This window comes from Schistocerca gregaria, chromosome 1 (assembly GCF_023897955.1).
Source record: "Schistocerca gregaria isolate iqSchGreg1 chromosome 1, iqSchGreg1.2, whole genome shotgun sequence".
NCBI lineage: Eukaryota > Metazoa > Arthropoda > Insecta > Orthoptera > Acrididae > Schistocerca > Schistocerca gregaria.
In genome coordinates, this window is record NC_064920.1 from 272,512,237 (window position 1) to 272,537,500 (window position 25,264).

Sequence of the window (25,264 nt, forward strand, 5' to 3'; positions counted from 1 at the left end):
GAGCAATCACACTACTGATTGTGTATGTCAGTATTTAATTGGTTTGAAATTTGAAAGTTAGAGAGCTGTTATGAGGCAAACAAGTACATCTTCACACGCTGCCATGGTTTTGAACAAGGAATCTGCTTTCTTCCTGGTGGATAGCAGTGAGTAAAGTGAGGTGTTTGTTGAAAAAGACTTATTGTTTGGGGTGCAAATATATTCTCGCAATTTCAATTACTGCAATGAATCAAATGTATTACTTCCAAGTTTAGTTATATGGGTACTTATATGTTATTTGTTTGCAGTTTCCTGCAAATTCATGGTGTAAAAAATTAACAGGTACTTTATTACTTCTTTTTTAACCTAATTTTTTTGTGGGTTAAGATTTTATGAAGAATACACCAACACCACAACTTTAATATTCATATGTAAGTGTGTGAGGTGGGACTAAAGGAAACTTTTGTGGACACTTTGAAGATGTTATTATACAGGAATAAAAAAAAATTATAAAATCTTGGTTTTATTGTTGAACAAATTATGAAGAACAGTCTATTTAGAGCAATACAACAAGTAAACATTAAATCACCACACCACAATTCTAGTACAATCTGAGACATGTTCTGCAGCATTTGCCCACAAATTTTCAGGCTGTACAACATGTGTATCATCTCTAAAGCAAATGATTTATGACATTAGTTTCATGCTATGTTACATCACCAGTTTACTACATCCAGAACATAAATTAAAAATACTGCATCTCTGACATAAAATATGGCACATGAAAGCTGAATTTAGTAGTGTGTAAGAAAATATTTTGAACTGTAGTTCACTGAAATCATAAACAACAATATCTGTCACACGCATTACAGATTGGTAACTGTCTGCAGACCACATTATTTAAAAATACAGTAATACAATATTTCTTGAAAAAATAATATTGTGACACTAAATTTTAGAAAAGAAAAAGTACATACTTGGCTGCTTTTACTTTATTGCAAAGTCAGACTGAATTCTCTCACAGATAAACAACAGGTAAAATAACTCTTAATATCACTAGCGGTAGTGGAAGATTAAATGCAAGCATATTCAACAAAGATGACTTTACACCAAACCATTCACAATCTATATGAACAGCTACTTAATATCAAACTCCAAGTTCTGTCAACAGAGAGAGAGAGAGAGAGAGAGAGAGAGAGAGAGAGAGAGAGAGAGAGAGAACAAAGTGAAATGGCACAGAGATCACATAACAGGTAATTATACAAAACAGCGTGGTAACAGAGATTGAAAAAAAAAAAAAAAAATAATAAAATAAAAAAAATTAAGTATTGCAATACTCTCTGAAACGGATAGTACATGAGATTTTTCTACAACTCAGTCCAGTTCCTCCCAGCAACAGGAATGATATGCAAACTTCATTCGGAAATTTTAAAATAAATGCTTGCCGTGTATGTGATGATAACTCAGCAAGTTGACTATGAAAGCAACTACATTATATAGTTTACGTTACACACTGAAAAGTTCCCCTTCCCTCAACAAAGTAATCTCATGCTTACTGACCTTATTTGCTTCCTGCTTTGTGTTACCATACAAACAAATTTCAAACACACACACACACACACACACACACACACACACACACACACACACACACACACACACACACAAAAGCTGTACAAAAAGAAAAAAGCACAGAAATGTTATACCTGACATTATCTAGACAATATTTCTAATTATTTATGTCACAGTCTTTCAATACATGTAGATCTTTGTTTATTAGAGACAATCCATCAGTCGCGGGTAATGTATTAATGCTGTTAAACAGAACAAAACAGCACCATTTCCTTCACTAGACGACAAAGAACAAAACTGAAAATCTACACTTGCATACGAAGATAACAAATTTATAAAAAGCTGAGGAAATGCATTATGACAAAAAGGAACATTAACTTGTAGGACACTTCTACCGTCAATCAGACTGAAAAATTGAAATACTTTTAATATAACAAGCTGATTTGTATAAATTCTTAAATGTACGTCTGAACTTTCATGCTGCCTGCTGATATGGTATAAAGTGTTCTTAAAGCATTCCAGTAACCCTGGAAGCAGTTGTCTTATCATGGCCACAAAGCTGGTCTCTCAAAAACACACACACACACACACACACACACACACACACACACACACACAGAAAAGTACAATTAACATGTTGGTAAAAAGTAAGACTGGAGATATCGTATAAAACACAGAAATGTGTCAAAATGTTACTCCGTTACTAAAGTTATAAATGCTACTTCTTATGTAACTATCACAGGTATTGAGATAAGTGGGCCCTCATGTATTTCAAGCATTTCCCCAAATGACATTCAACAATATGCTGAATTTCTGACTGTTTTTGGATGTCAATGCAATTTCACATATTTCTCTGAAATGAAACAAAACTTAATAGAACAGACTTCTACAGTAAGCACTTACCACATACCTCCTCCTCCCCCAAGCTGTGAGTAATAGCTTATATATCAATAGGCAAAAATTACACCAGTCTCTCAACACTATTAAAAAAAATTCTGCATGACATGTTTCAGTTGCATTTCTTTGTCATATCAGTTCATCCTTTGGTTTATCTCATTTTACAAAATAGGTGATGTGAGCAAATTGAGTACAGCACGAGTACCAGGGTGTACCATCATTGTTAAGTCACATATCCGTTATATGTGCAGCAGCACTGTTATCAAGAATCCAGTATAGCTTCCCATCTGTTGGCTTCACTCTAGCAGCTGGCAGAGGCTCTTCGTCTTTCAGGACACGCTACAAAATAAAGATTATATTTTGAATCCAGAAGATTAAAAACAAGTAATTTACTTCAGTGATTCCTCAACAGTAAGCTTAATGAATCAATACTCCTTTCAGAGTATCAGAATTAGATTTATTTACACAACTTCATTGTGATACACATTTACTGCATACTATAATTAACAAGAGCAATTTTATTACTTGGGTCCTGAAGATATATTGATTGTATGAAGGCTTTTTAATGTTGTTTAAAATTATTCGTGATAGATGGTGTTGGTGGTAGTAGTAGTAATAGTAATAGTAATAATAATAATCTGATGTCACTCAACGGCCTAGTTCAACTGGGTGCCACTCTACCAACTTTGTTGTCCCTAGCCTACCCCAGTAAGCCTAATGAAAGGGAACCTAGAGTTCAATGTGGAACATGAATCATGTGTCATGTCTGTTGAATCTTTACCTTACTGAGAAGTGAAGGCTACATTAAATTAAGAAATTGTAAAATACCACCAACTACAATGTCTGAACTTCTTTCATATAAGAGTAAAAAATGCTTTTCATTACCCTATGATCTTTAGCTTTAATATACTGCATGATAGTGGGAAACTATCAATTTTGGAACTAGTGGATCAGTGAAATCTGGCAGCTAGTTTAAAGAATAGATTAGTCTGCCTGGGAATACTCTTAGAAGATACCTCTCTGACTTGATACTTTACAGTACTGTAAGTCTTGTTGATAACCTCACAAAGTACACTTTTGTGCCCTTGAAGTGGTCTACCAGCCCCTACCACAAATGAAACACAGACTGATTTATTTATTTATTTCTAGAGACCAAAAAAAGGTTCAAATGGCTCTGAGAACTATGGGACTTAACTTCTGAGGTCAGCAGTCCTCTATAACTACTTAAACCTAACTAACCTAAGGACATCACACACACCTATGCCCGAGGCAGGATTCGAACTTGCGACCGTAGCAGTCACACGGTTCCAGACTGTAGCACCTAGAACCACTCGGCCACCCCGGCCGGCTTACTAGAGACCAGATTCCATGCATTTGCATGTTGCATATGCTTTTACAAAAATGGCTCCTTTTCACAGGTTATTGAATATTTTAACCAAAAACTAGTGACAATAATTATTTTCGCTGTACGTCACAATATTTTACAAATTTAAACGGGTGGTCTAACTCGATCTAGTTTTGATATCTCACAGATTGACTGCGACACAGAACTGCGTGCAATCGCAAACCGAGAAGCAACTGCCTAGCGAAATCATCACAGAAAAGGAAAAGGAACAGGAACAGGCAGAGTCAATGCTCCTACACCAGTGCTTGATGAACAATATTTTAATGTCATCACTATTCTTCCACAGCTTCTCATGTAATATCCCCCAAGAGACCTTTTAACGATGCAATACAGATTGAACTGGGTGGTAACAGATGTAGCAGCACATATTCCTTTCATATTCTGTATTTATCAAACTTGACAAGAACTCCAACACTTCAGCTGTAGTCAAGAGTATGCTACCTTCTCTGGAGTGGAATATTCTATTGATAAATCTGAGCACTGCAGTTGTTCTCCCTACAGCTGTCCAATATGTTGCTCCTACTTCCCATCACCTCATGAAGTTGTCACTTAAGTCATGAAAAAAAATTCACTAGCTTTCAAAAACAGGAGGAGCAGGTTTCTATGCTGCCTCAATCGTCCTGACTGTTCTATGTATGTATTTTATCCAGCATTTATTCACACACTAGGTCACTGCCACTCGTTACACCAAGAAAGCAGTTTGTTTCTTGTTTTCTTCCCAGTTCCATTCTTGGCTGCACCTGTCAGTTTTTTGTGTGTAAGAGTTTCTGTCAAACTACTAAGGAATTTATGTAGGCTCCTAGATATTTTTTGACTTGTTCAACCCAGGTTATAGCTTTTGGTCATTGTGTGCATGTAAAAATTTCCTGGAGAAGACTGGGGACATGTCCTGAGAGACTGTGGACTTGTCCATAAAATGTTAATAGTATTTTTTTATGTCTGCCATGAAGTTAAATAATTTTCTGTTGTTTTCCAAGACTTTAATGTGTGACCATCTTCTGTCTTGAGCTTAGAATCTTCCCCATAATTTTGCATTCCTCTTTGAAGGTGTTCTCCATGCTGCCTTTATGTACCAAGTCATCCGGTAGGCCCTCTTGATATTTCTAGCTATATTCTATTTGCTATTGAGGGAGTACGGTGCTACCAGCTCAGATTGTGGCACCCATTCAAACAAGTGATGCCTGTTGCCTGGGCTCCTAAGTTATTCTTGGGTCATTCCAGTGACTGGCAGGGAAGGCTGAGAAGACCAGCCTTGAACATGGAGTTTCAACAAAGCTCACAATCTGTAACATTGTTCTCAGTAGCGATTGTCAACATTTGGTTCTGAGTTGAGTGGAAGGACTGAACCAGAGACTCCGAAGGTTCTGTGTCAAGCTAGGCTCAGACTTCCTTGACTTTAGGGTCTCCCAAATACGTCTACTGTGCACTACACATCAGAGGCTGTTACCTAGATAGCTGACCGAGTCTGGAATGCACACAAGATTTTTTAAGATTAGGGGGCACTACATCCAATCCAGATAATGGTAGCTAAGGAAACCCAGAATTACCAGTGTGAGACTGTTAAAATCCTATCAGTAAACTGCCGAAGCATTTGTAACCAAGTACCAGTATTTGAAGGGTTCTCGAAAAGCAGTAAAGCTCACATAATACTACGTACAGAAAGCAGGTTTGAACCTGAAATTGATAGCAGTGAGATTCTTGGGGAAAATTTAAATGTATGTGGGAAAGGTAAGCTAATGGAGGTGATGTATTTATGGCAGCAAACGAGAAACTCATACTTCTTTTACAACACTGCCACGGGCGACTCGTACTTTGAGATGTTGGAAATGATAACTTCTGGTCTTACTATTGTGTTTGGAAATTAAGATTATTACTTTCAACAGGATGGGGCACCACCTCACTTTCACCTGGATGTGAGGGCTTTTCTCAATCTTACACTCCCTGCTAGATGAATAGGACGAAGAGGGAGTGTGGAGTATCCTGCTCGATTTCTAGATTCAACTCCTCTAGACCACTGTCTGGGAGGTACTCTAAGAACACAGTTTATGCTGCGAGACCACACACACTGTATGATCTTAGAGAGCAAATCGAGCAAGCCTGTGATGCTATTCCGTTGGAAACAATAATGTTGGCATGTCGCTCAGTCTTAAGTCGTCATCAACGCTGCATTGCGATGGATGGACACCAGTTTGAACGTTTACCACCTTAGGTCAGACCATGAGGCACCTAACAACACTAAAATTGTATTTCTGACCCTTTTCATTAAAAAGATGTTCAGTTTCAAAGAGCGTATACATTATTTTGGGACACCCTGTATTACAACAAAAGTAATTGTTGATTAGTTTTACAGTAATTTTTAATTTTTATGAAAAATGATTTTCTTTCGAATAATTTAAGCTGCATAAATCTAAAGTAAAAAGACAATATAGCAAAATTGTTTCATATAAATAAGAGTGTTTTAAAAGAAATTTCACTTTTTTTTTTACCTTCAAATTTTAGCAGTCAAACTAATTACCTTGCTTGACCACACATTTGACCTCTTCTGAGTAGAATTTCACTGGAAATATTTTCTGCCATAGAGATAACTTCGTTAAATGAAATGTTTTTCGTAAAGCTCGAAAAAGTGAAAAAAATCACATTAAAGGGTGAGGGGGGGGAGAAGCTCCCCAATAGGGGAGAGAACTTTTCTCTTTTTACTTCTACATCCCTTAGAGTGTTTTCCCAAAGTTTCAAAACTTTATCAACTTCTGCCCCATTTTTCTTAATTTGCCTGGGTTATGGGCGAAATGTTGATTCATCACTGAAGACAACACAATTCAGAAAAATCTTCATTGTCATGCAGCAACATTTTGTTTGCAAAAAGTTGGTACATAAAATGTAGTTTGTAGGCTTTACAGCTTGTAACAGCTGCAAATGATAAGGACTTAGTGCAAGCATTTTAAAGTCTCTAACAAAACTGCTAATTCACGAATAGCCTTCTAAGCTGATTTCTTGGGGCTGTGTGTGAAAGACTCACTTGTTCAAAATGTTCTTAAGTCACTCTTGGTCATTCCATACTCTTCATTTGCACCAAGTATACAAAAAACTGTGAGTTGATCTTTCATTTGGTGTATTATTTATAATTTGAATGTAATAAGTGCTACAAAGCATTAAAGCCCATATATTCATTTTGAAAAAATCTGTATATATATATCCAAGCTATAGTGTCAATATTGACATAGAAAACCAGATATTTCATGTGTAACAATGCAGTACGTTTTATTTCCAAGCACTAACATGGAATTAATGTCAATCTGGTACTAACTGCTCATGAAAGTGTAGAAATCTCCAGTACACTCTTCTGGCTACAAAGGGCCTGCATTTATAAGGCTAAGATTGATTGTGGGCAATGTCTTGCAAAATGTGTTAGTGTAACAAGTTTAATATAAAATAGTGTATCTAAGCAAACACAAGGAAAGTGAAAAGAACAGCCAACAAATATTCTTAGTGATCAATCAGCAAGAGGCTGACAACTTCTGGGACATACTGAAGATATGGGAAATCCTGATAGGTTCTTGAGGGTATAGGATGATGAGTGGGGCTGAGGTTACATGCTAACCTCCAGGATACTGCCAGGAAAAAAGCTGTCAAGATGGAAACAAGTACTCTTTCCAGAAATACATCTATAGTGCCTGTCATCAGTTTGCTGGTTACACAATTTTTTTGTTTTGAAGTCTGCCCTATGAAGCAAAGTACATACTTATTACTTGTGGTTAATAAACTTTTGTAGACTTTCCATTGAAAATTCTTTGTAGTTTGTTAACTCGACCAAAAAACTACTACTAACAAATACAACTCTAAATAGCATACACTACAGTGGACAGCTGTTAATGATCACTTCTTTGGTGTTTTCAGCCAGTTCTGAGGCTGCAAATGCACAGAACTCATTGCTAGGGGCACTCCCGTTGGTCTCGTGCCCTGCGTGTGTTTGCAACCTCATGACTGATTGAAATAGTCCACTAAAAACTGTCTACTGTAGTGAACTTCACGCACCACAAGTGTAAAGGAAGATAGAAATTTTTCTGTGGCTCAACCACAATCCTGTCTCATGACTTCCGTTTCCAGTAATGCAGCTTACTACTTGACCACCGAGCCCAACACAGACTTTACGAAACTAGTATATGGACGTAATGTACTGGGGTAAACTTGGTAAGTCCACGTACAACAACAATACTATTCAGCAATTAGGTGAGAACTACCAAACTTTGAAATCCTATGGGTTATAGTGACATGACAGAAGGTTTACAAATTCCTACAGTTAATTTCGTGATAGTGGAAATAAACTCCTAGAATAGGTCTCTAATCATTATTAATAATTAGTTATTTATAAAAATATTTCTAACATGTTTCAACTACTGCCACATCAGATCCGAATTTGTAACTCCTGAAACTTGGGTGAAGGTTAAATTTAATCATAAAGCAATGTGGACAGTATTTTTGTAAATTTTTAAACTTCATTTCTTGCTGAACTCGCCCTTAAAACCACTGGTTCCTGTGCTCTGTAGATGGCAAACAGACACACCTGTCGAACTATCCTCATTTATCAGTACTTATGAGTACTGATAATGAGGGTATTTCATTACATCAACAAACTTTTTATAACCTGTTTTGGGCACAAATTAGAATACTGAATCTATTACCAATTTGGGGATGGGTATCCAAAGTCTGTACATCCTTGCCCTGCACATTATATTAACCTTGGTTGCTTCTTAATCAAACAATGGAAAATCCAGGATGGAATGTAACAATATTATGAAAAGAAAGTTGCTACTCACCCATATAGAGGAGATGCTGAGTCACAGATAGGCACAACAAAAAAAACTCACAATTGAAGCCTTCGGCCATTAAGGCCTTAGTCAAAACACACACACACACACACACACACACACACACACACACACACACACACACACACACACACACACACACGTGAAGCCTTAATGGGCAAAAGCTTAAAATGTGGGAGTCTTTTTGTTGTGCCCATATGCGACTCAGCATCTCTGCTATATGGTGAGTAGTAACTTTTCTTTTCATAATACTGTTGGTAGTTTCTTAGCTGCATGAGGTGTCACCCAATTTTCACTAACAATGTACCATTAGGTTAGCCACCTCCTGTAGGTTATATATAAGTGGCAGTTTAATGCTAGAGAAACAGAATGAAAACTTTTGACGTTGCAACTGAAGCACGCTTAGTTTGGCAAATATATATTATTATTTGCATACTAGTGGTCCTCCCAGCTTTCTTCCTCTGCTCCCCCTCTCCCCCCCCCCCCCCCCGACTTATCTATGAGAATAATAATTTTGTATATTTTCTTTGCCTTAGTCTCTGTGTTGCCCAATTGAATTTAGAAGGATTTTACACAACAAAAACGAAAACTATGTGGATTATGATGATGAAAATATGGACTAAATGGTTTATCACATTTTTATTTATTCAATAACTATGAAATAAGCAATATCTACAATTCAGTAAACTAAGATCACAAGAGCATTAAAAATTTAAGTAACGAAGTCCAGTGTGTTAGATGAGCTTGCTTTTGAAAACAACAGCAGAAACAGCCACTCAAAGTTCTTTGCTTACATTTAGCTTCAAATGTAAGTTTGTCTTCATGGCTGCTACAGTTCAAAAGCTAGTCCTCCACAGGTATGTTGTGGCAAAAGGAATCACGATCTTCATTGTATTCTGGCTCAGTTTTGGGAATTCCTTGCTAATATGTATCCACAGCTCCAACAAAAACACTTCATTACATTTACTCTTCAGTGAAGTGTAACAAGTGTGATCAGTAACTTGTTCTTGGTCTTTTATATTTAGACAGGATGGTCCAGGAGTCTGCAGCTCATGGTCTAGCGGCTAGTCTTGCTGCCTCTGGCCGGGCCGGCCGGGTTGGGGATTTTCTCTGCCCAGGGACTGGGTGTTTGTGTTGTCATCATTTCACCACCACCACCACCACCACTCGCGACAGTGGCTAGACTGGACTATGTCAAAATTGGTACTATGTACGGGTGCCGATGACCGTGCAGTAGAGCGCCCTACAAACCAAATCATCATCATCACGGTCCAGGAGCTTTTTTTAATGGATTGTTAATCCAATAAAATTTAACAAAATCATCACTGAAATACTTTTCAAAGTGAACTATTACTGCTGGATGATGATGATGATGGTGAGTTTCTATCTTCATTTGATTACCTGTGTCCTCTAACAGTGACTAAGGCAGAGAACTAATTTAGCATGCCACTTTCCATTGGGCTTTGTCATAGCTCTAATTTATTTATGGATGCCCTCAACTTTCCATTCAAAGATAATAAAGTTGCCTGATTACCTTGAAGTGAGGTGTTAAGAATATTTAGTTTTGCAAAGATGTCAGTAAGTCAAGCGAAGTAATAATAATCCACCTCCTCACACAGTACTTTAAAAAGCATTGAATTTATAGATTTTGCCTTAATAAGATTAACTGTTTCTATAACCATTTGCAGCATTTCATGAATGGGCGGGATAACTTATTTACTGGCCCAATGCACCTATTTCACGATATCCCGTTTCGGTAAAAGAAACTACTGACCATGTCAAATTCAGCAATGAAATTAACGTAAGAACTAAATGAGCACCTTTGTGAATGCCAGTAGCTTAGTGTACTTCAAGAGTAAGTTTGTTTATTGATCACCTACTCAAATAATCAGAAATTTCTGAAATTCATCTATGCACTGTGTCACTAGAAATACGAATATTTTTCAACTGTTGAGCAAATGAGTCACCAAACTTTGTTGATACTATATAAATTGCTGCCGGTAACATTAGAGTCTTTGTACCTGTGTGTGGTTTCCCACAATTTGTATTCCCATGCAGAATCTGGTAAAAGGCAAAAAGGGCTTTAGAAGTCACATTCGTCATCTTGGTGAAGTTCTTCTGTGTAGACATTAAAACATTTAGTTTTCCCACAAAATTTTCTTTTGGTTTGGCTCCACTAATTCAGGATGTTTTGTTTAAAGATATGTCTATAACTTGTTAGGCTTAATTCTACCAGCAGCTAAGACTGTTAAATTACACACTGTGGTCATTTTTCACCACTGGCTGGAGTTTTCAGGAAGCCGAGAAAGAAACAGTTCACATCATACCTACTAATTTCAGCTTCTGTAGTATCTCCCTCCCCTCCGCCAGTTGATGGACTATAGGTATCTTCATGTCTGCCACTAACCAGGAAACAATTTATACTGCAGTGAAGTCTTCCTTGTAACAGCTGAAAGACTGTCAGAGGGCGTCGAAATGCACAAGCCATAGCTCTCACTGTGCGCATTAGCTAGGAATTCGGTCACAGCGCAGCCAATGTGTGCAATTCTGTGGATGACTGATGTGATCCAGCTCTTCTGATCATTTAAAACAATGCTAAAAATATAACCATGGTTTCATGATCATTAGTGGTGCCTGGAATAACACTGACTTTGGGTGGAATTGAGTTCAGTCTTTATTTGAAGAAAAAGATAAACATAATTGTTTGTGACTAATAAATGTTTATTTACTACACGGCGGCCCCTCTTGCATGCCATTCGCATCCCCTAGGGGGCCGCTTCCCACAATTTGAGAACTACAGCCATGCACTGATCTAGGTATAAGGTGGAAACTATATGGCAGAGCAGTTGAAGTGTCAGAAAGAAACAGAAGTGTTTTTTTTCCCTTCTCTATGTTTAACTGACACCAACATGCATTCACCCAATCGCAAATGCGTGTTACTTCCTCAGTTGAAGCAATGTGACCGAACAAACACTGATCATTTAGAGGGTTTATGAGGCAATGTAGTGCTTGCTTCAGCTGCAAACAAAATTGCTCTCTCATATTTGAGAATGGAGGTGTGGCTTCCAAGATATCAGAATTCTGTCAACTGAGGCCTACAACAAAATTGCAATGGTGAGGGAAAGATGAAAACAGGTTCCTCATTTACCCCTCTAACAACAGTTTAACAATAACAGAAAATTGTACTTTTCTTACCGTTATTCAAATAATCTTTCATCCACAATATTACACACGCGCACAGACACACACACACACACACACACACACACACACACACACACACACACACATCCATTTTAATATAATTATTATTATTATTTTCAAACCAAAAAAATCTATTAAGTTCGATTAGTATTTTAAAAAATATGAATAGATGAGTGAGAAGTTGTCATACCTTGACAATGTCTGCTTTGCCAGCACCAGTAAGGGCAAAAATGCAGCACTCTGCATTGTTCACCACAGGAAATGTTAAAGTAATTCTTGAGGCTGGTGGTTTAGGTGAATTAGTTATGGGTGCCACCCACACTGAGGTTTCCTCCAGAAGTCTGTGATCAGGAAAAAGTGAGCATGTGTGCCCATCTGGTCCCATTCCAAGCAACAACAAATGAAACCTAGGTAGTGAATCTGGAGGAAAATGCACTGCCATTTTTTGAATGTAGTCTTTTGCTGCTTCCTCAGCTGAATGGGAAAAGAGAAGAAAGCTTCTATAAATTCCAAGTACACAAATACTTCAGAACATGAATTATCCTTGGCACTTTTAAACCACATAAAATACTAATCAATACACGTACAAATAATCATCCAGCAAGATTGGAACAGAGAAAAACTGATGTCTTTGGTAAAGTTATTTTAGAACACTACAAGATCAAGTTGCCCATAGAACAGTTAAGAATATTAAAGCACTGCAAAAAGTAGGCCTTAAACAGAGTCTCGTGTAGTGTTGTGCAAAGGTTCTGCTCAATTAAGTTAAGAGCCCAGAGTCAAATACGAAGGTTGAATGGAAAGTAATGCCTCCACCTTCATTAATTGGGTTTGGATGGGAATATTTTAATAAATCAAATGCAGGAATAATCCTTAGAATGTGATCTTTAATTACCAATATTCACTTTTCCACATAATTTCCAGCCCATTGGATACATTTCTGCAACGATGAACAAGTTTTCTGAAGCCGTCACGGAAGAAGTCGATGCTCTGTTACCGCAACCACAGTTTCACAGAACTCTCAACGTCTTCATCAGAAGCATAATGATGTCCCATGATTGAATGTAGAAAGGTGTCACCTTCATTCTTGTAACGCGAGAGGAGTTCCTGGCAAATTTCAAGTCTGTGTACTGTCATTTCAGGAGTCAGCATCCGGGGTATGCATTGTGCACAGATCTTCTGATAGCCAAGCAAAGTAATAACTTGACTGACATGTTCTTGTGAAATGCCGACTGTGCTTGCAATTTCTCTCCGAGTGATACGACAATCATCCTGGATCAATCTGTCAACATTTTACTTGTGAAACTCGGTGGTTGCTGTCACAGGACGTCCAACTCTGTCTGTCACGCAGGTCAGATGTTCCCACATCAACATCATTAAACTTACTCGCTCAATGATGCACAATATTCACATCAACACAATCACCTTAAACTGCTCTCATTCTCTGATAAATTTGCTTTAGGGTGACATCATCTGCTGTCAAGAATTCAATGACTGCAGGTTGCTCAAGTCACATTGACGTTACAGTGTAACAACACAACCGTACAGTGCTATGGCTTCCCACCAACTGGAGCTGTAGAGAAGAGGCTACAGAACAAGCAAGTACCTGGCGCATACCAACGCAGCAAACTGTTAAAGAGTTACAAAGGTTGAGGCATTACTTATCAGTCAACCCTCGCATAAATGGGCAAAACTTCAGTGTCTGTTTATTATATTTACCAATAGAGCAGCAACACAAACTTTTAAATGGAATCAAAAGCACCATGGACTGTTTACTGAGGCACTAATACTAACAGATGTAAAACAATAATTAAGATCTACAAATAACTGATCCCCATACATCAACTAACTCTTCAAATAATTACTTATTGTTTCTCTATCATTCCACGGCTATGCTGTCAATGTGACAAAAGTACACTGGAAATTCATGTAATTTTGTTAGTAGTATCATCTATTGTAATACTGCTTTCACACATGGACTTGCCTTTTATTGGGTAGGAAATGCCTGTGACGACTGCAATAGGAAGTGGTGGGTAAGCCTATGTGGCAGGTCTTGCACTTGCACTGACCACAAGGTAAATGACCCATGGAGTGCAGGTTTGGGAATAGGATTGTACAGTGATGGACAAGGGCATTCTGTAGGTTGGGTGAGCGACAGACCATTACTGAAGGAGATGTGGATAGGATGTCACTCATCTTGAGGCATGATGAGAGGTAATCAAAGCCCTGGTGGAGGATGTAGTTGAGCTTTCAGGGCCACGGTGATACTGGATCATCAGAGTAGTGCTGGTCGGTGGCTGGTTAACAGATTTACTGGTGTTTGAGGAGCCCATGGCACAACAGATTTGTTTATGATTGAGCTGGAGAGGAAATTGTCTAATGGGAAAGACTCTGGTAAGGTTATTGGTATATTTTGACAACTTCTGCTTTCCACTGCAGTTGCAGCATCCATGGATGGCTAGGCAGAAAGGAAGAGAATTTTTCACATGGAATGGATGACACCTGTAAAAGTAGAGACACCACTAGAACTTTGTGCACTCAATATGGACAGACATTTTTATGGAGCCATTTGAGAGATAGAGATTGATATCAAGGAAGGTGGCTCGATTAGTTGAGAGGAACCAGGTGAAGCAGATTTGGTAATAGGTGTTGAGGTTATGGAGAAAAGAGCACAGGTCGTCCTTGGTAAAGTCCTTGTGCGCATTTGAAGAGACTCAAAAGTAAAGTTTGGTTGGACACATCTGAACATCACTTAAATGTAAGTATTAATTGGATAAATATAATACAGTTATTTTGTTTGACATTCCCACGCAAATTTATTATTATTAGCAACATGAATTTAACTTAATAATCTTTCAGTTTTTATTCAAATCTGATTCTCAGATAAAGCATAATAATGAAAACAAACTTAGTTTGACAACTAAAAGAAAGTGTTACAATGAACAAGACTGAAGGAGAATAGAATATTGCAAGGGGAAGTGTTCACAAAACTTGGTGGAGAGAAAGCACTGAAGGCTATCTACAACTACTCATCATTTAACTGGGGCACCTACAGCGAAGTTAGAAAGGGTCCTTTCTTAACTTCATCCCACAAGCCAATTCTAACACTCAATGTCATCTATTAAAAGGAAGGTTACATGAGCCAAGTTATAATGTTGTATTGTTAACCAACAATTTGATGTATTCAAATAAATTAATGGCAGAATAGTGTTCACTGAGAGTCATGAGGAGACATTTTACAAACTGGCCTACAGATTGCAATAAAGTGCAGTGTTATCTGATGAATTCAAGTTCAAAAAACTCTTATGATGGAAGAATCATACCTAAAAATACTGCTCAAACAAACAACTCACACTCACTTTAGAGAATGTGAAACTAGTGGTACTTTTTTTCGCTGTTCCAAATGTAAGAGCTGCAAACATATTTTGTGTTACGGTATTAGGCAAATACCTCACAGTTTATGCATGTGAACTTGTAAATTTTTCGATGAATACTGCAACACGCTTTTGATACAACACATTCAATGTGACATGAACCTAGCACGGATATTGCACATAAATATTTAATAGAGAAGGAAAGTATTTGGCAAAGCTTATGGTATGCCCTGTTTCCCGTTGTACACTTTATTGTACATGACTGTGTGCTTAACATACACAAAAATATCTGAATGTTTCTCTGTTATGTAATAAAGTGTTTCTAAATTCATCTTGTGATTATAGTTATTTGCAAAGAAGTGCATTAAATATGAAGCTGACAATGACTGATTCCATCACAAATAAGTAACTGCAGGAAATAAGCAAAACAGCGACGCATTGTACAGTACAGCCACTGTAATGTAGCAATTTTAGGTGCGGGGCATTTTATACTTGGGATCCACAAGATAATGGTAGATGTTTGGCATGAATTACTTCGGTGAAGGTCCTGTCAACCTTACTAAGCAATTTTGGAAACCAATTGCCGAATGATTTGTATACCATGCATTGCTTTATTTCATGCATTGATTGTTTTCTTATTCTGAAATGAGTGGAAAGGCTGCTACAGGTTCATCACACATTCCCACCATGAGCCTCACGATTCCAAATCTTTCGGCAATTGTTATCACAAAGCAATAGTTCTCGTTTTGTAGAATTTCTACAATCATGATTGTGTGCTGTCAGTTTGTGAGAGGGAGGTGGAGTTCGTTCTCTGAATTTCCTCTCTGCTCTCTCCATGGTGGTTCACGTATTGATTTACTCATTATTATGGCTGGCTGTCATGTTAATGAGTATGCACAATAGTTGTAATGGTGCATATTAAATATTGACAAAACAACGCAATGGCGGTCCAAGGCTACACTACAGTTCAATCCTCCTCCAAAACCAAGATTCTGGAGGAGGGGAGGGCTGGAGCTGTACTATTACAATCAAGCCAATACTCCTGAATTGGTCACTATGTGCCAAGCTGAATAATAGGGTCATCCTGACAACATAGCACTTGTGTCAAACATAATAAACTGTCAATCTGCCCATGCTGCACTGTTATTTTTCATGAGGAATGCATTTTCATAAAAATTTATACAAAACAAATGTAAACATTTCCGTCAATGCTGATAAACTTTCCTACCATGGGCCAGTAAAAGACTTACCACGAATATTTGTTATTACTCAGTAACATTAGTGGCACAATTTTTCCTTTAACTACATTTAGTCTATTATCAATCAATTTAGGCCTAACAGGAAATACTTGTATACACATATACTCCATAAGATATCAAATAGGGCATGGCAGAAGGTAGCCTACCTTACGTACAATTACCAGTTATTTGCTCTCCTGTTCTCGTAGCTGGAATGAGGGAAAACTGACTGTCTAAATAATTTACAAATAAAGCAAAATTTCGGTTTATGTACCACCCAATGAAATGGTTGTTCAGGATAGACCATTTATTTACTTTTGAAACACTTCTGAAACTTTGAAAAATGCATTTGGTATTATTACAAACTGAAAAAGTTACTTGTGAAGAGTTACCTATTCATCGAAGTAACAAATTGTAGGCCAACATCTTGGATTTTGGTTCACTTTCGATATTCTGAAGAGAACGTAATTTTCCAACAAACATACACGCAAGAAACGAACATTTTAATTTTTTGTATGCAAAGGAGGCCTCTCCAGTTCTTTCATATTCTTCTATTGTAGTCTCTACCTTAGGACATACACTCAGAAATCGCGCAAAGGCACTTAACTGTGCTAATGTTTTGGTTATACAGTACACTTAGCAAAACAAAATATTACGAATAAACACAACTTGGGGGTCACATTTTGATAATTAACGATGGAAAAAAAACTACGGTACGGGATCAAGCCTTTCTAAGAGTCTATCGGGAACTAACATAGGCCTATTGTGCTTGTGTCGTAAGTTACTACATAAGAACCTTAACAGCGAATTATTGTAGAGCAACAAGTATGCATGGATAAGTGCGTTTTAAACTCCTCAAAGTCGCCCCTGTGTACCGACTATAATTTAGGAGAAATGGGGACGCAAAAAAAAAAAAAAAAAAAAAAAAAAAAAAAAAAAAAAAAAAAAAAAATCAAGGGAGGACATGAAAAAAAAAAAATAAAACGGCTTATTAAAATTTATTTAGTTTATCCTACCTATTACTTTTTTTAATAGCAGCAACTAAAATAAATGTTGTAGGCAGTGTAGATTACTGTAAAACTGGCTATACCGAACAATACAGCTATTACTTATTAGAGAAACATTTCATCATATTAATTAGCACATGATTGATCGCGTCACTGACGTAACCAAAATCAAAAGGTTACCTGTTAAGTGTGGATCGATTTTGATGAACTGCTCCTCGGTAAGAGGTACGGTCCCAATTAGAGAACTCTTGTAAACCCCATAAGTTGAATCCGCGCTCTCAACAGGCACAACCCTCTCGTCACAAAAAAATAGTCTCCACTTCGCCCAATCTGTTTCAATTTTCGGGAGACCAACCGTAAGGAATTTTGTAAGAGATCCACCTAGATACACAAAACAAACTTCATTACGTGTTTTCATGAGATTCGTCTGACGAAGCATGGAATCTTGTATGTAATATTCCTAAATTTTGTCTGATCATAACCTGACAATCCAACTTTGAAAACATCGTCTCGCTGTATCGCCGTTCTGGCAATGTCTTGAATTAATTCACAGAGTGTTTTGATTACTTCTTCTTCACTTGGGACTATTTTTACTTCTTTCGGTGACATTTTAATAATCACGCGACTTTAAGTACACTTCATCAACTTTCACAGACAAATCTGCAACACTTCACTGACGTTAGAATCCAACCGCCCTGCGTTACGCCACTTCTCTGCCGGCACAGACCAGACGACACTATCACTACTGCGGCAATCAGCAGAGAGCTTATAAGTCATTGACATGGATGACCTTTAAACTACATAAGATAAAAAAATTCTTAAGTCCTAACTGTTCATGAATGGTAATCAGTCTTTAAACATCAATCCAATAAAAATACATGTATTGGTTTTGTGCCGTCTATTAAATTTGCCATTCCCGTTACTAGTAATCGTGTAGGGGCAGAGATCACAAACAAGCGTGGAAATGAAGCAAGTTGATTGTGTGAAGCAGTTCTTCGTAACACGGTTCAGTATTGGAAAATTTAAGGAGCTCTGAAAGGATAGACATCCTATGCATAACCGAGCACTATACAGTTAGAGATGTTAGGTACGAAAGATTACATTGTAGCATCTTACTCATGTAGAACTAACATTGTTACATACACGAAGACAAAACACAAATTCAAAAACATTGAAACAAACAGATTAGTATAGTGTATCATAATGTATATGGATTAAAAAACAAAGTAGATGAGGTTTTTGTTTGTTTGGAAGATTAAAAACAGAAAATGTAATAGATATACTATTCCTGTCTGAACATCATAGATTCACAGATATGGAAAAGATAAATGTAAGTACCTAAGTGGATATAAGCTTCCAACACGTGGAAGTAAAGACAATATCGCTAAGGAAGGAGTTGTCATATATGATAAAAATTGTTACAGTGTGGAAAATTCATAAACTAAAAAGTTTTGTGTGGAGCAACATGTAGGGGGTGCACCTGTGAGCTTAAACTAAATAATTGTAACTGTTCATAAGGCTCCACTGGGAAATATTCAACTACTTGTGAACAAGCTTGGATTCTTTGTTGTGCTGTCTGCCACACAGTGGGAAGCAAATTATAGTCTATCGGAGTTTCAGTATAGATTTTCTGAAAGAGTTTGGAAGGAAAAATGATGTTGAACTATTACTTGGTTCTTTCAAACTGACGTCAGTTATTGATTTTTTTCTACTTGGGTAATACAGCAAAGCAGCACATTGATAGATAATATTGTCATATACCAAGACAAATTTAACGAAATACACATTTATTCTATTCAGAATGGTCTGTCTGGTCATCATGCACAGGTAGTTACTTTCTACGACATAGCTCCATACAGTAGTGCAAACCAGTTCACCAAAATTGGGCATTCAGTTGGTGATTTAACGACCGCAAATTTTAGACTGGGTTGAGATGTACTGGGAACCTGATGGTACTTTAAAATATAACTTACTTTATAACATGTTTGAGAGTATATTTGAAAGCAGTTTCCATAAGAAAATAGTGAAATACAATTGTAAGAAACCATGTAGAAAACAATAGCTTACTAAAGGAATAAAATATATTATAACCAGAAAAGGAAAAGTATCTAATAGCAAGAAAGAGTATTGACCCAGAAACAGTCAAATATTATAAAAACTACTGTACTATAGTAAGGAAAGTGATTAAAACGTCCAGAAGTATGTATATAGTGTCTGTTATTAGCCCCTATGATAATAAACTTTTAAAAATGGAATATTGTAGAAAAGGAAACAGGTAATAGTGGTACAAGTGGGGCAGTGCACAAACAGTTTAATTTAGATTTAACTGGAAAAATGCTGAGGGTTGAAATAAACAATGCTCATAATGCACAGAAATCAGCAGATTCCTCAGACTAAGAAGATATCAAGAATGGGTCCTCTTTTTTCTTAATATGTATTAATGATTTCCCACTTTGTATTCGTGAAGATGAAAAGCTATTTCTTTTTGCTGATGATACAACTATATCAAACACTCTCAACAAACAAGGAATAGCTGACAAAATTACAAATAATGCTTTTTGGCAAATTATTAAGAGGTTCTCTGCAAATGGACACTCATTAAATTTTGATAAAATGCAGTATATACGGTTCTGAATAGAAAATGGCATAACACCATTAATAAATAAGGACTTCAGCAGAAGCGTGTAGTTAAGGAAGAATAGTCAAAACTTTTGGCTGTCTGAACTAATGAGCGATTGATGTGGAAGAAGTATACTGATGATTTGTTGAAACATTTGGGTTCAGTTACTTATACTATTAGAATTATCGCAAATTTTGGTGATAAAAGTATCAGCAGATCAGCTTACTATACCTATTTTTATCCACAGTTTTCATATGACATCATATTTTGGAGTAAATCGTCACTATATAAAAATATTTATTGAACAAAAGTGTGTAATCAAAATAATAGCTGGAGCCCAGCCAAGATCATTTTGCAGACATTTATTGAAAGAACTACAGGTATTCACAGTAGCTACACAATACAGACACACACATTCATTATATCTGTTGTGTTGTCTAGGAAGCCTACCTACTCAGTTCGCTAGAGAAACATTCAAACAAATTGTATTAATGGGTTTTATTACAATAAGAGAAGATAACAATACTTAATTTTTGCAATTACACAGATATGTTGCAAGCAAAGGGAGACAAATAAAATAGTCAAGCTTCTTCAGTACAAAGAACATAGAAAGGAACAGAGTTAACACCGCTATACAAGTCACTAGTCTTAACCTACTATTGAACTGGGCTGTCACCAGTCAGTTGTGCTGCTTATGCCCTGTTGCATTGTCATCCTGGAGAAAGGTCGGCTGGCAAGCGATTGGCTGATGCCTTCTCACAGTCATCTCTTCTCTATCTTTCCCAACGGGCGTCCTAGCGCTTGACTTTATATATATTTATTCATTTATGAGATTTGTTATTAATAACCCATCCCAATTCAAAAGCAAAATGCATAGCTACAGCAATAGGAGAAAGGCTCAACTTCACTATTTTGGGTTAAATCTAGCACTGGCACAAAAAAGAGTTGAATTATGTTGCCACAAAAGTCTTTGGTCTCTTACCAAATACCATCAAAAGTCTGACAGATAATCAATCAGCTTTTAAAAACAATTTTGTGAGTGACAACTGCTTCTACTCAATAGATGAAGTTTAAGATATAAATTAGTATGAAAAAAATGATAATGTGTTCCATGCAGAAAAAGTACTAAAAGTTTTATCTTATTCATGCCATTTATTCAAAGAAAAGTATACATACAGTATGATATACTTTATTATTAGCGATACATAACTAACCCTTTTTTACTAGGAACCTATCTCAAGTTATTTGTTTCTGCAACACTTAGCGAAAATGCCACATAGCATTATCATCAAATAAATCTGTAGTGTGTGTAGTCACTGCTTTATTTCAATGTACAATGCAACTGGTTCCCATTTTTTCAGCATTCCTCTTATTCCGCCAGAAGATTGTTGCATTACTGTTACCACCTCCTCTTCAACCTATGAAGGACTTTCCACAACTTCGTGCTGTCACACACTGCTACTCTATAAGCCCTTCATTGGTCATTTGTTGGCTGTGATTTTACACAAGCTCATTGATATCATTGTTATCCATTTCTAGTCCCATGCTCTTGGCCAAAGATACAGTCTCATTGACTACTGGCTCCACAGATACTGACTCAAAAGCCTTACAATCATATTCAACAATACACTTCACCCAAAGTTTCTTCCAAGCAGAAGTGAGAATTCTCTTCATAATCCCTTTCCACGTCTTTACAGTTATCTTGATGCAGGTGACGATGCTGAAGTAATATTTGCAAAACTCTCTGACAGTGAGATTGGTAACTACAGTAAACTCAAAGCAATGCTCGAAGAATGCTTTAGTGTAGAGCTTCTCAGAATTACAGTGCAAATAATTGATGTAGACCGATTGTATGTCACCCCATGTTCGCGTTTTTCAATGATGTTACGTTTCATTTCTAAGGTCATTTTCCTTTCTTTATGGTCGTCTTCCTGCCAGTTTTCTTCAGGGACATGCTGAAGACATTGTTGATATTCTGCTGCCAACAATGAAATGTGTTCATATTACTCAATGGGTCTCTTGCCGCCTACGAACGACTAGTGACATCAAACTTGTCGTTCATTAGCGAAACATTGCTTGTTAAGTGAGTCACTTTTTTACAATTTGTTTTGCTTGTTATGGGAATTGCGCGCTATGAGAGTTGCTCATTAAGCAAGTTTCCAGTGTAATTTTAGAAATATTAAAAATAATTGAATTACACCATGTAAAGAAACCTTCTGTTAAACTGACATGTTTCACTTCATTACAGACAGTCATTCATGCTCTATGTAACAAGTACTAACCTAATGTAATCAAAGCTAATATTTGTAAAGATCAGCACATAGATCTGGGTGCTTGTGAATTAATACTGGAAATAAGTTCACTTTTAATTGTAACTGTATACAGATCTGCACTGGGACAGTTTTAACTGTTTATAAGGAATATGGATGGCCTACTACGCTATCTGTCAAATAGCAGCAAGCAGTTAATACTCTGCAGTGTTTTAAGGGTAGATTTTCTAAAAGATTCAGATAAGAAAATGATCTGTAATCCTTATTTGGATCCTACAATTTGAACTCAATAATTAATTTTCGAAGAGTGGTGGACAAATACAGTGAGACTTTAACTAATAACTTTTTCCTTTGATAATGCTCAAATCAAGAAAATAACTGTACTGACAATAACAAATGCTTAGTTAGGATAAATGAGGTAGTGTTTACAATAAAGATAATCGTCAGTGGAAATCAGTTAGAATAATTAATGATTCCAGGACAACATTTTTTAAGAACAGTTCACACGAAGTAACCTGGCATGTAATTGACAATGAACCAACTGCAGACAATAACTTGAATCATCTCCATGATAAATTCGAATCGTTATTTGAAAATCAGAAAGGACATTAACCAGCTATGTAGAAAGCATGGATCACTAGTGAGATTAAACTATCATTGCAACGGAAATGGGAATTGCATCTGTTGGCAACAACAAGTAAAGATTCTGAAACAGCTGAACACTACAAAAACTACTCAAATTTACTAAGAAAGGTTTGTAGAAAATCTAGAAACATGCACATTATGTCAGAAATCAGTAATTCTTACACAACAAATCACAGAACAGGATAACATTAACATTAATTTAAATAGAAGAATAGAAGAACTGTAAATGGTCAGTCACAGACAGCAGTTATGTTGAATAATAATTTCTTAAACGCAGTAGAAAATATAGAGGCAGACAGTTCAGGAGAAAAATAAAAATACTATGTTGAACAACCAACTTATATAAAATTCAATCATATAGACATCTCATCCTCACCTACTGAAATTAAGGAAAAAATAAAAGTTCACCTCTGTTTGCTAGTGTCCCAAACAGTGATACAAACTTGTTCCCACATAATAAGCTTGTCTTTTCTGAAATGTGTGGTCCATCACTAACGCAGGACACTTTTCAAGAGAGATCGAAAATATGCCACTCTTAAGATCCTCTATAAGAAAGATGTCAGAAAAGACGCCAATAGCTACTGACTAGTTTCACATGTAACACCATTTTCCAAAATGTTTGGCAAGGTCATGTATTTTAAAATTGTATCCCACCTGAGCAACAAAAACTTCCTCAGTAAATCCCAGTTTGCATTTCAGGCAAGCTGTTCAACTGAGAATGTCATTTTGCACTTTCACTTACCAAATTTTGCAAATACTAAGAAACAAAACAGCACCAGTTACATTATCTGTGATATATGTAAGGCATATGACTTCATGACTCACAGTAGTCTCCTGGATAAACTGAGGTTTTATGAACTAATGATATTGCAAACCAATGGATAATGTCATATCTAACTAAAAGAATGAAGAAAGTTGAACTTAAGAATTGAATAGGTGCAAGAATGGCAAATTCTTCAGACTGGAGGGGAAAAAGTCACTTATGGGACCCCACAGGGCTCAATCACAATTGCTCCTCATATATGTAAATGCCTTTCTGTCTGATATACAACAAGCATATTTTTAATAGTAATGAAATCAATCTAAATGTACATAAAGCAACGGAAGAAATGGTAGGTAATGTTCTTAAAAGTCAATATTTTGAACATGGCTGTGCTTCAGCAACTGTGCATAAAAGAGCTTTAGTGCATTTGAAAAAACACCTAACCAGTTGCAGAACACAAGTTTATTAGACCTTGGCCACGGTTTCAATAGTTCTTCAAAAGATGTAAGCTGTAAACTCACATATTGTATAGTCAAAGAGGGAGACATTGACCCTAGTACATATAATCCACTTAATCACATTGTAAATACATAATGTAAAAGTAATAGCCATCTACTGGGGGGATTTGTCTTAATCTTTTTTAAATATGAGATATTCCTCTCAAAACTTTTAAAATAAACAACAATCACATATTTGATGGAGGATTCACAATTTACAGTATGCCACTTGAAAGATTAGTATAAAACTGATATTGAAATACAAAGTGTGGTATTAGATCATAGAGCATCAATACGTCACGTTCAGTGCTACTGACATGCACTGACTCATAAATCTGCATTTTGTAATTGGTTGGCTGTTATTTCTATTGCAATGAAGTTCTTGAAAGTATTATTGAGTGGTTTTCTGTGAATGGTCTCACTCTCAGTTAAAAAAAAAAAAAAATTCAGTTTGTATATCTAGAGAGACTACATAAAATAACCATAACACATGGTGATAAAATAATAACTAGGGTGAGAATGTCAAAAATTTTAGGTGTCCACAAAGATGAGATCTTAATCTACAGAAAATAAGGTCGAAACTCTTAAAACAGCTGAGTTCAGCCACTGTTTTACTTTAAGTCATTGCAATGTAGACGAGATGTGGCTCAAATTCAAAGATATAATAGCAACAGCACTTGAGAGATTTATACCTCATAAACTGGTAAGAGATGGAACTGATCCCCCATGGTACACAAAACACGTCCGAACGCAGAGTCAACGGAAAAACGCGAAATCCCGAAGACTGGCTTAAATTTACAGACGCGCGAAATTTGGCACAGACTTCAATACGAGATGCCTTTAATAGGTTCCACAACGAAACATTGTTTCGAATTTTGGTACAAAATCCGAAGAAATTCTGCTGATATGTAAAGTACACAAGCGGCAAGACCCAGTCAATACCTTCTCTGAGCAGTGCCGATGGTACTGT

General features: G+C 36.6%; 1 protein-coding gene across 1 annotated transcript; it reads right to left on the reverse strand.

Moving 5' to 3' along the window:
* Positions 1-485: 485 nt before the first annotated feature.
* LOC126340607 (6-phosphogluconolactonase) lies at positions 486-18,382 on the reverse strand. Its single transcript, XM_050001702.1, has 4 exons — positions 17,982-18,382; positions 17,680-17,880; positions 12,074-12,357; positions 486-2,787 (listed from the first exon to the last, which is right to left on the reverse strand). The coding sequence occupies exons 1-4, from the start codon at positions 18,106-18,108 to the stop codon at positions 2,677-2,679; spliced, it is 723 nt and encodes a 240-aa protein (XP_049857659.1). The 5' UTR covers positions 18,109-18,382; the 3' UTR covers positions 486-2,676.
* Between the last annotated feature and the right edge of the window lie 6,882 nt (positions 18,383-25,264).

What these genes read in the sequence shown, in the direction of transcription:
- LOC126340607 (XM_050001702.1), bottom strand. Translation starts at nt 18,108, where the DNA reads ATGTCACCGAAAGAAGTAAAAATAGTCCCAAGTGAAGAAGAAGTAATC. An exon ending in AATCGATCCACACTTAACAG is followed by an intron (nt 12,358 to 17,679) that starts GTAACCTTTTGA and finishes TTTCCCATTCAG; the next exon opens with CTGAGGAAGCAGCAAAAGAC. An exon ending in GCAAAGCAGACATTGTCAAG is followed by an intron (nt 2,788 to 12,073) that starts GTATGACAACTT and finishes TTTATTTTGTAG; the next exon opens with CGTGTCCTGAAAGACGAAGA.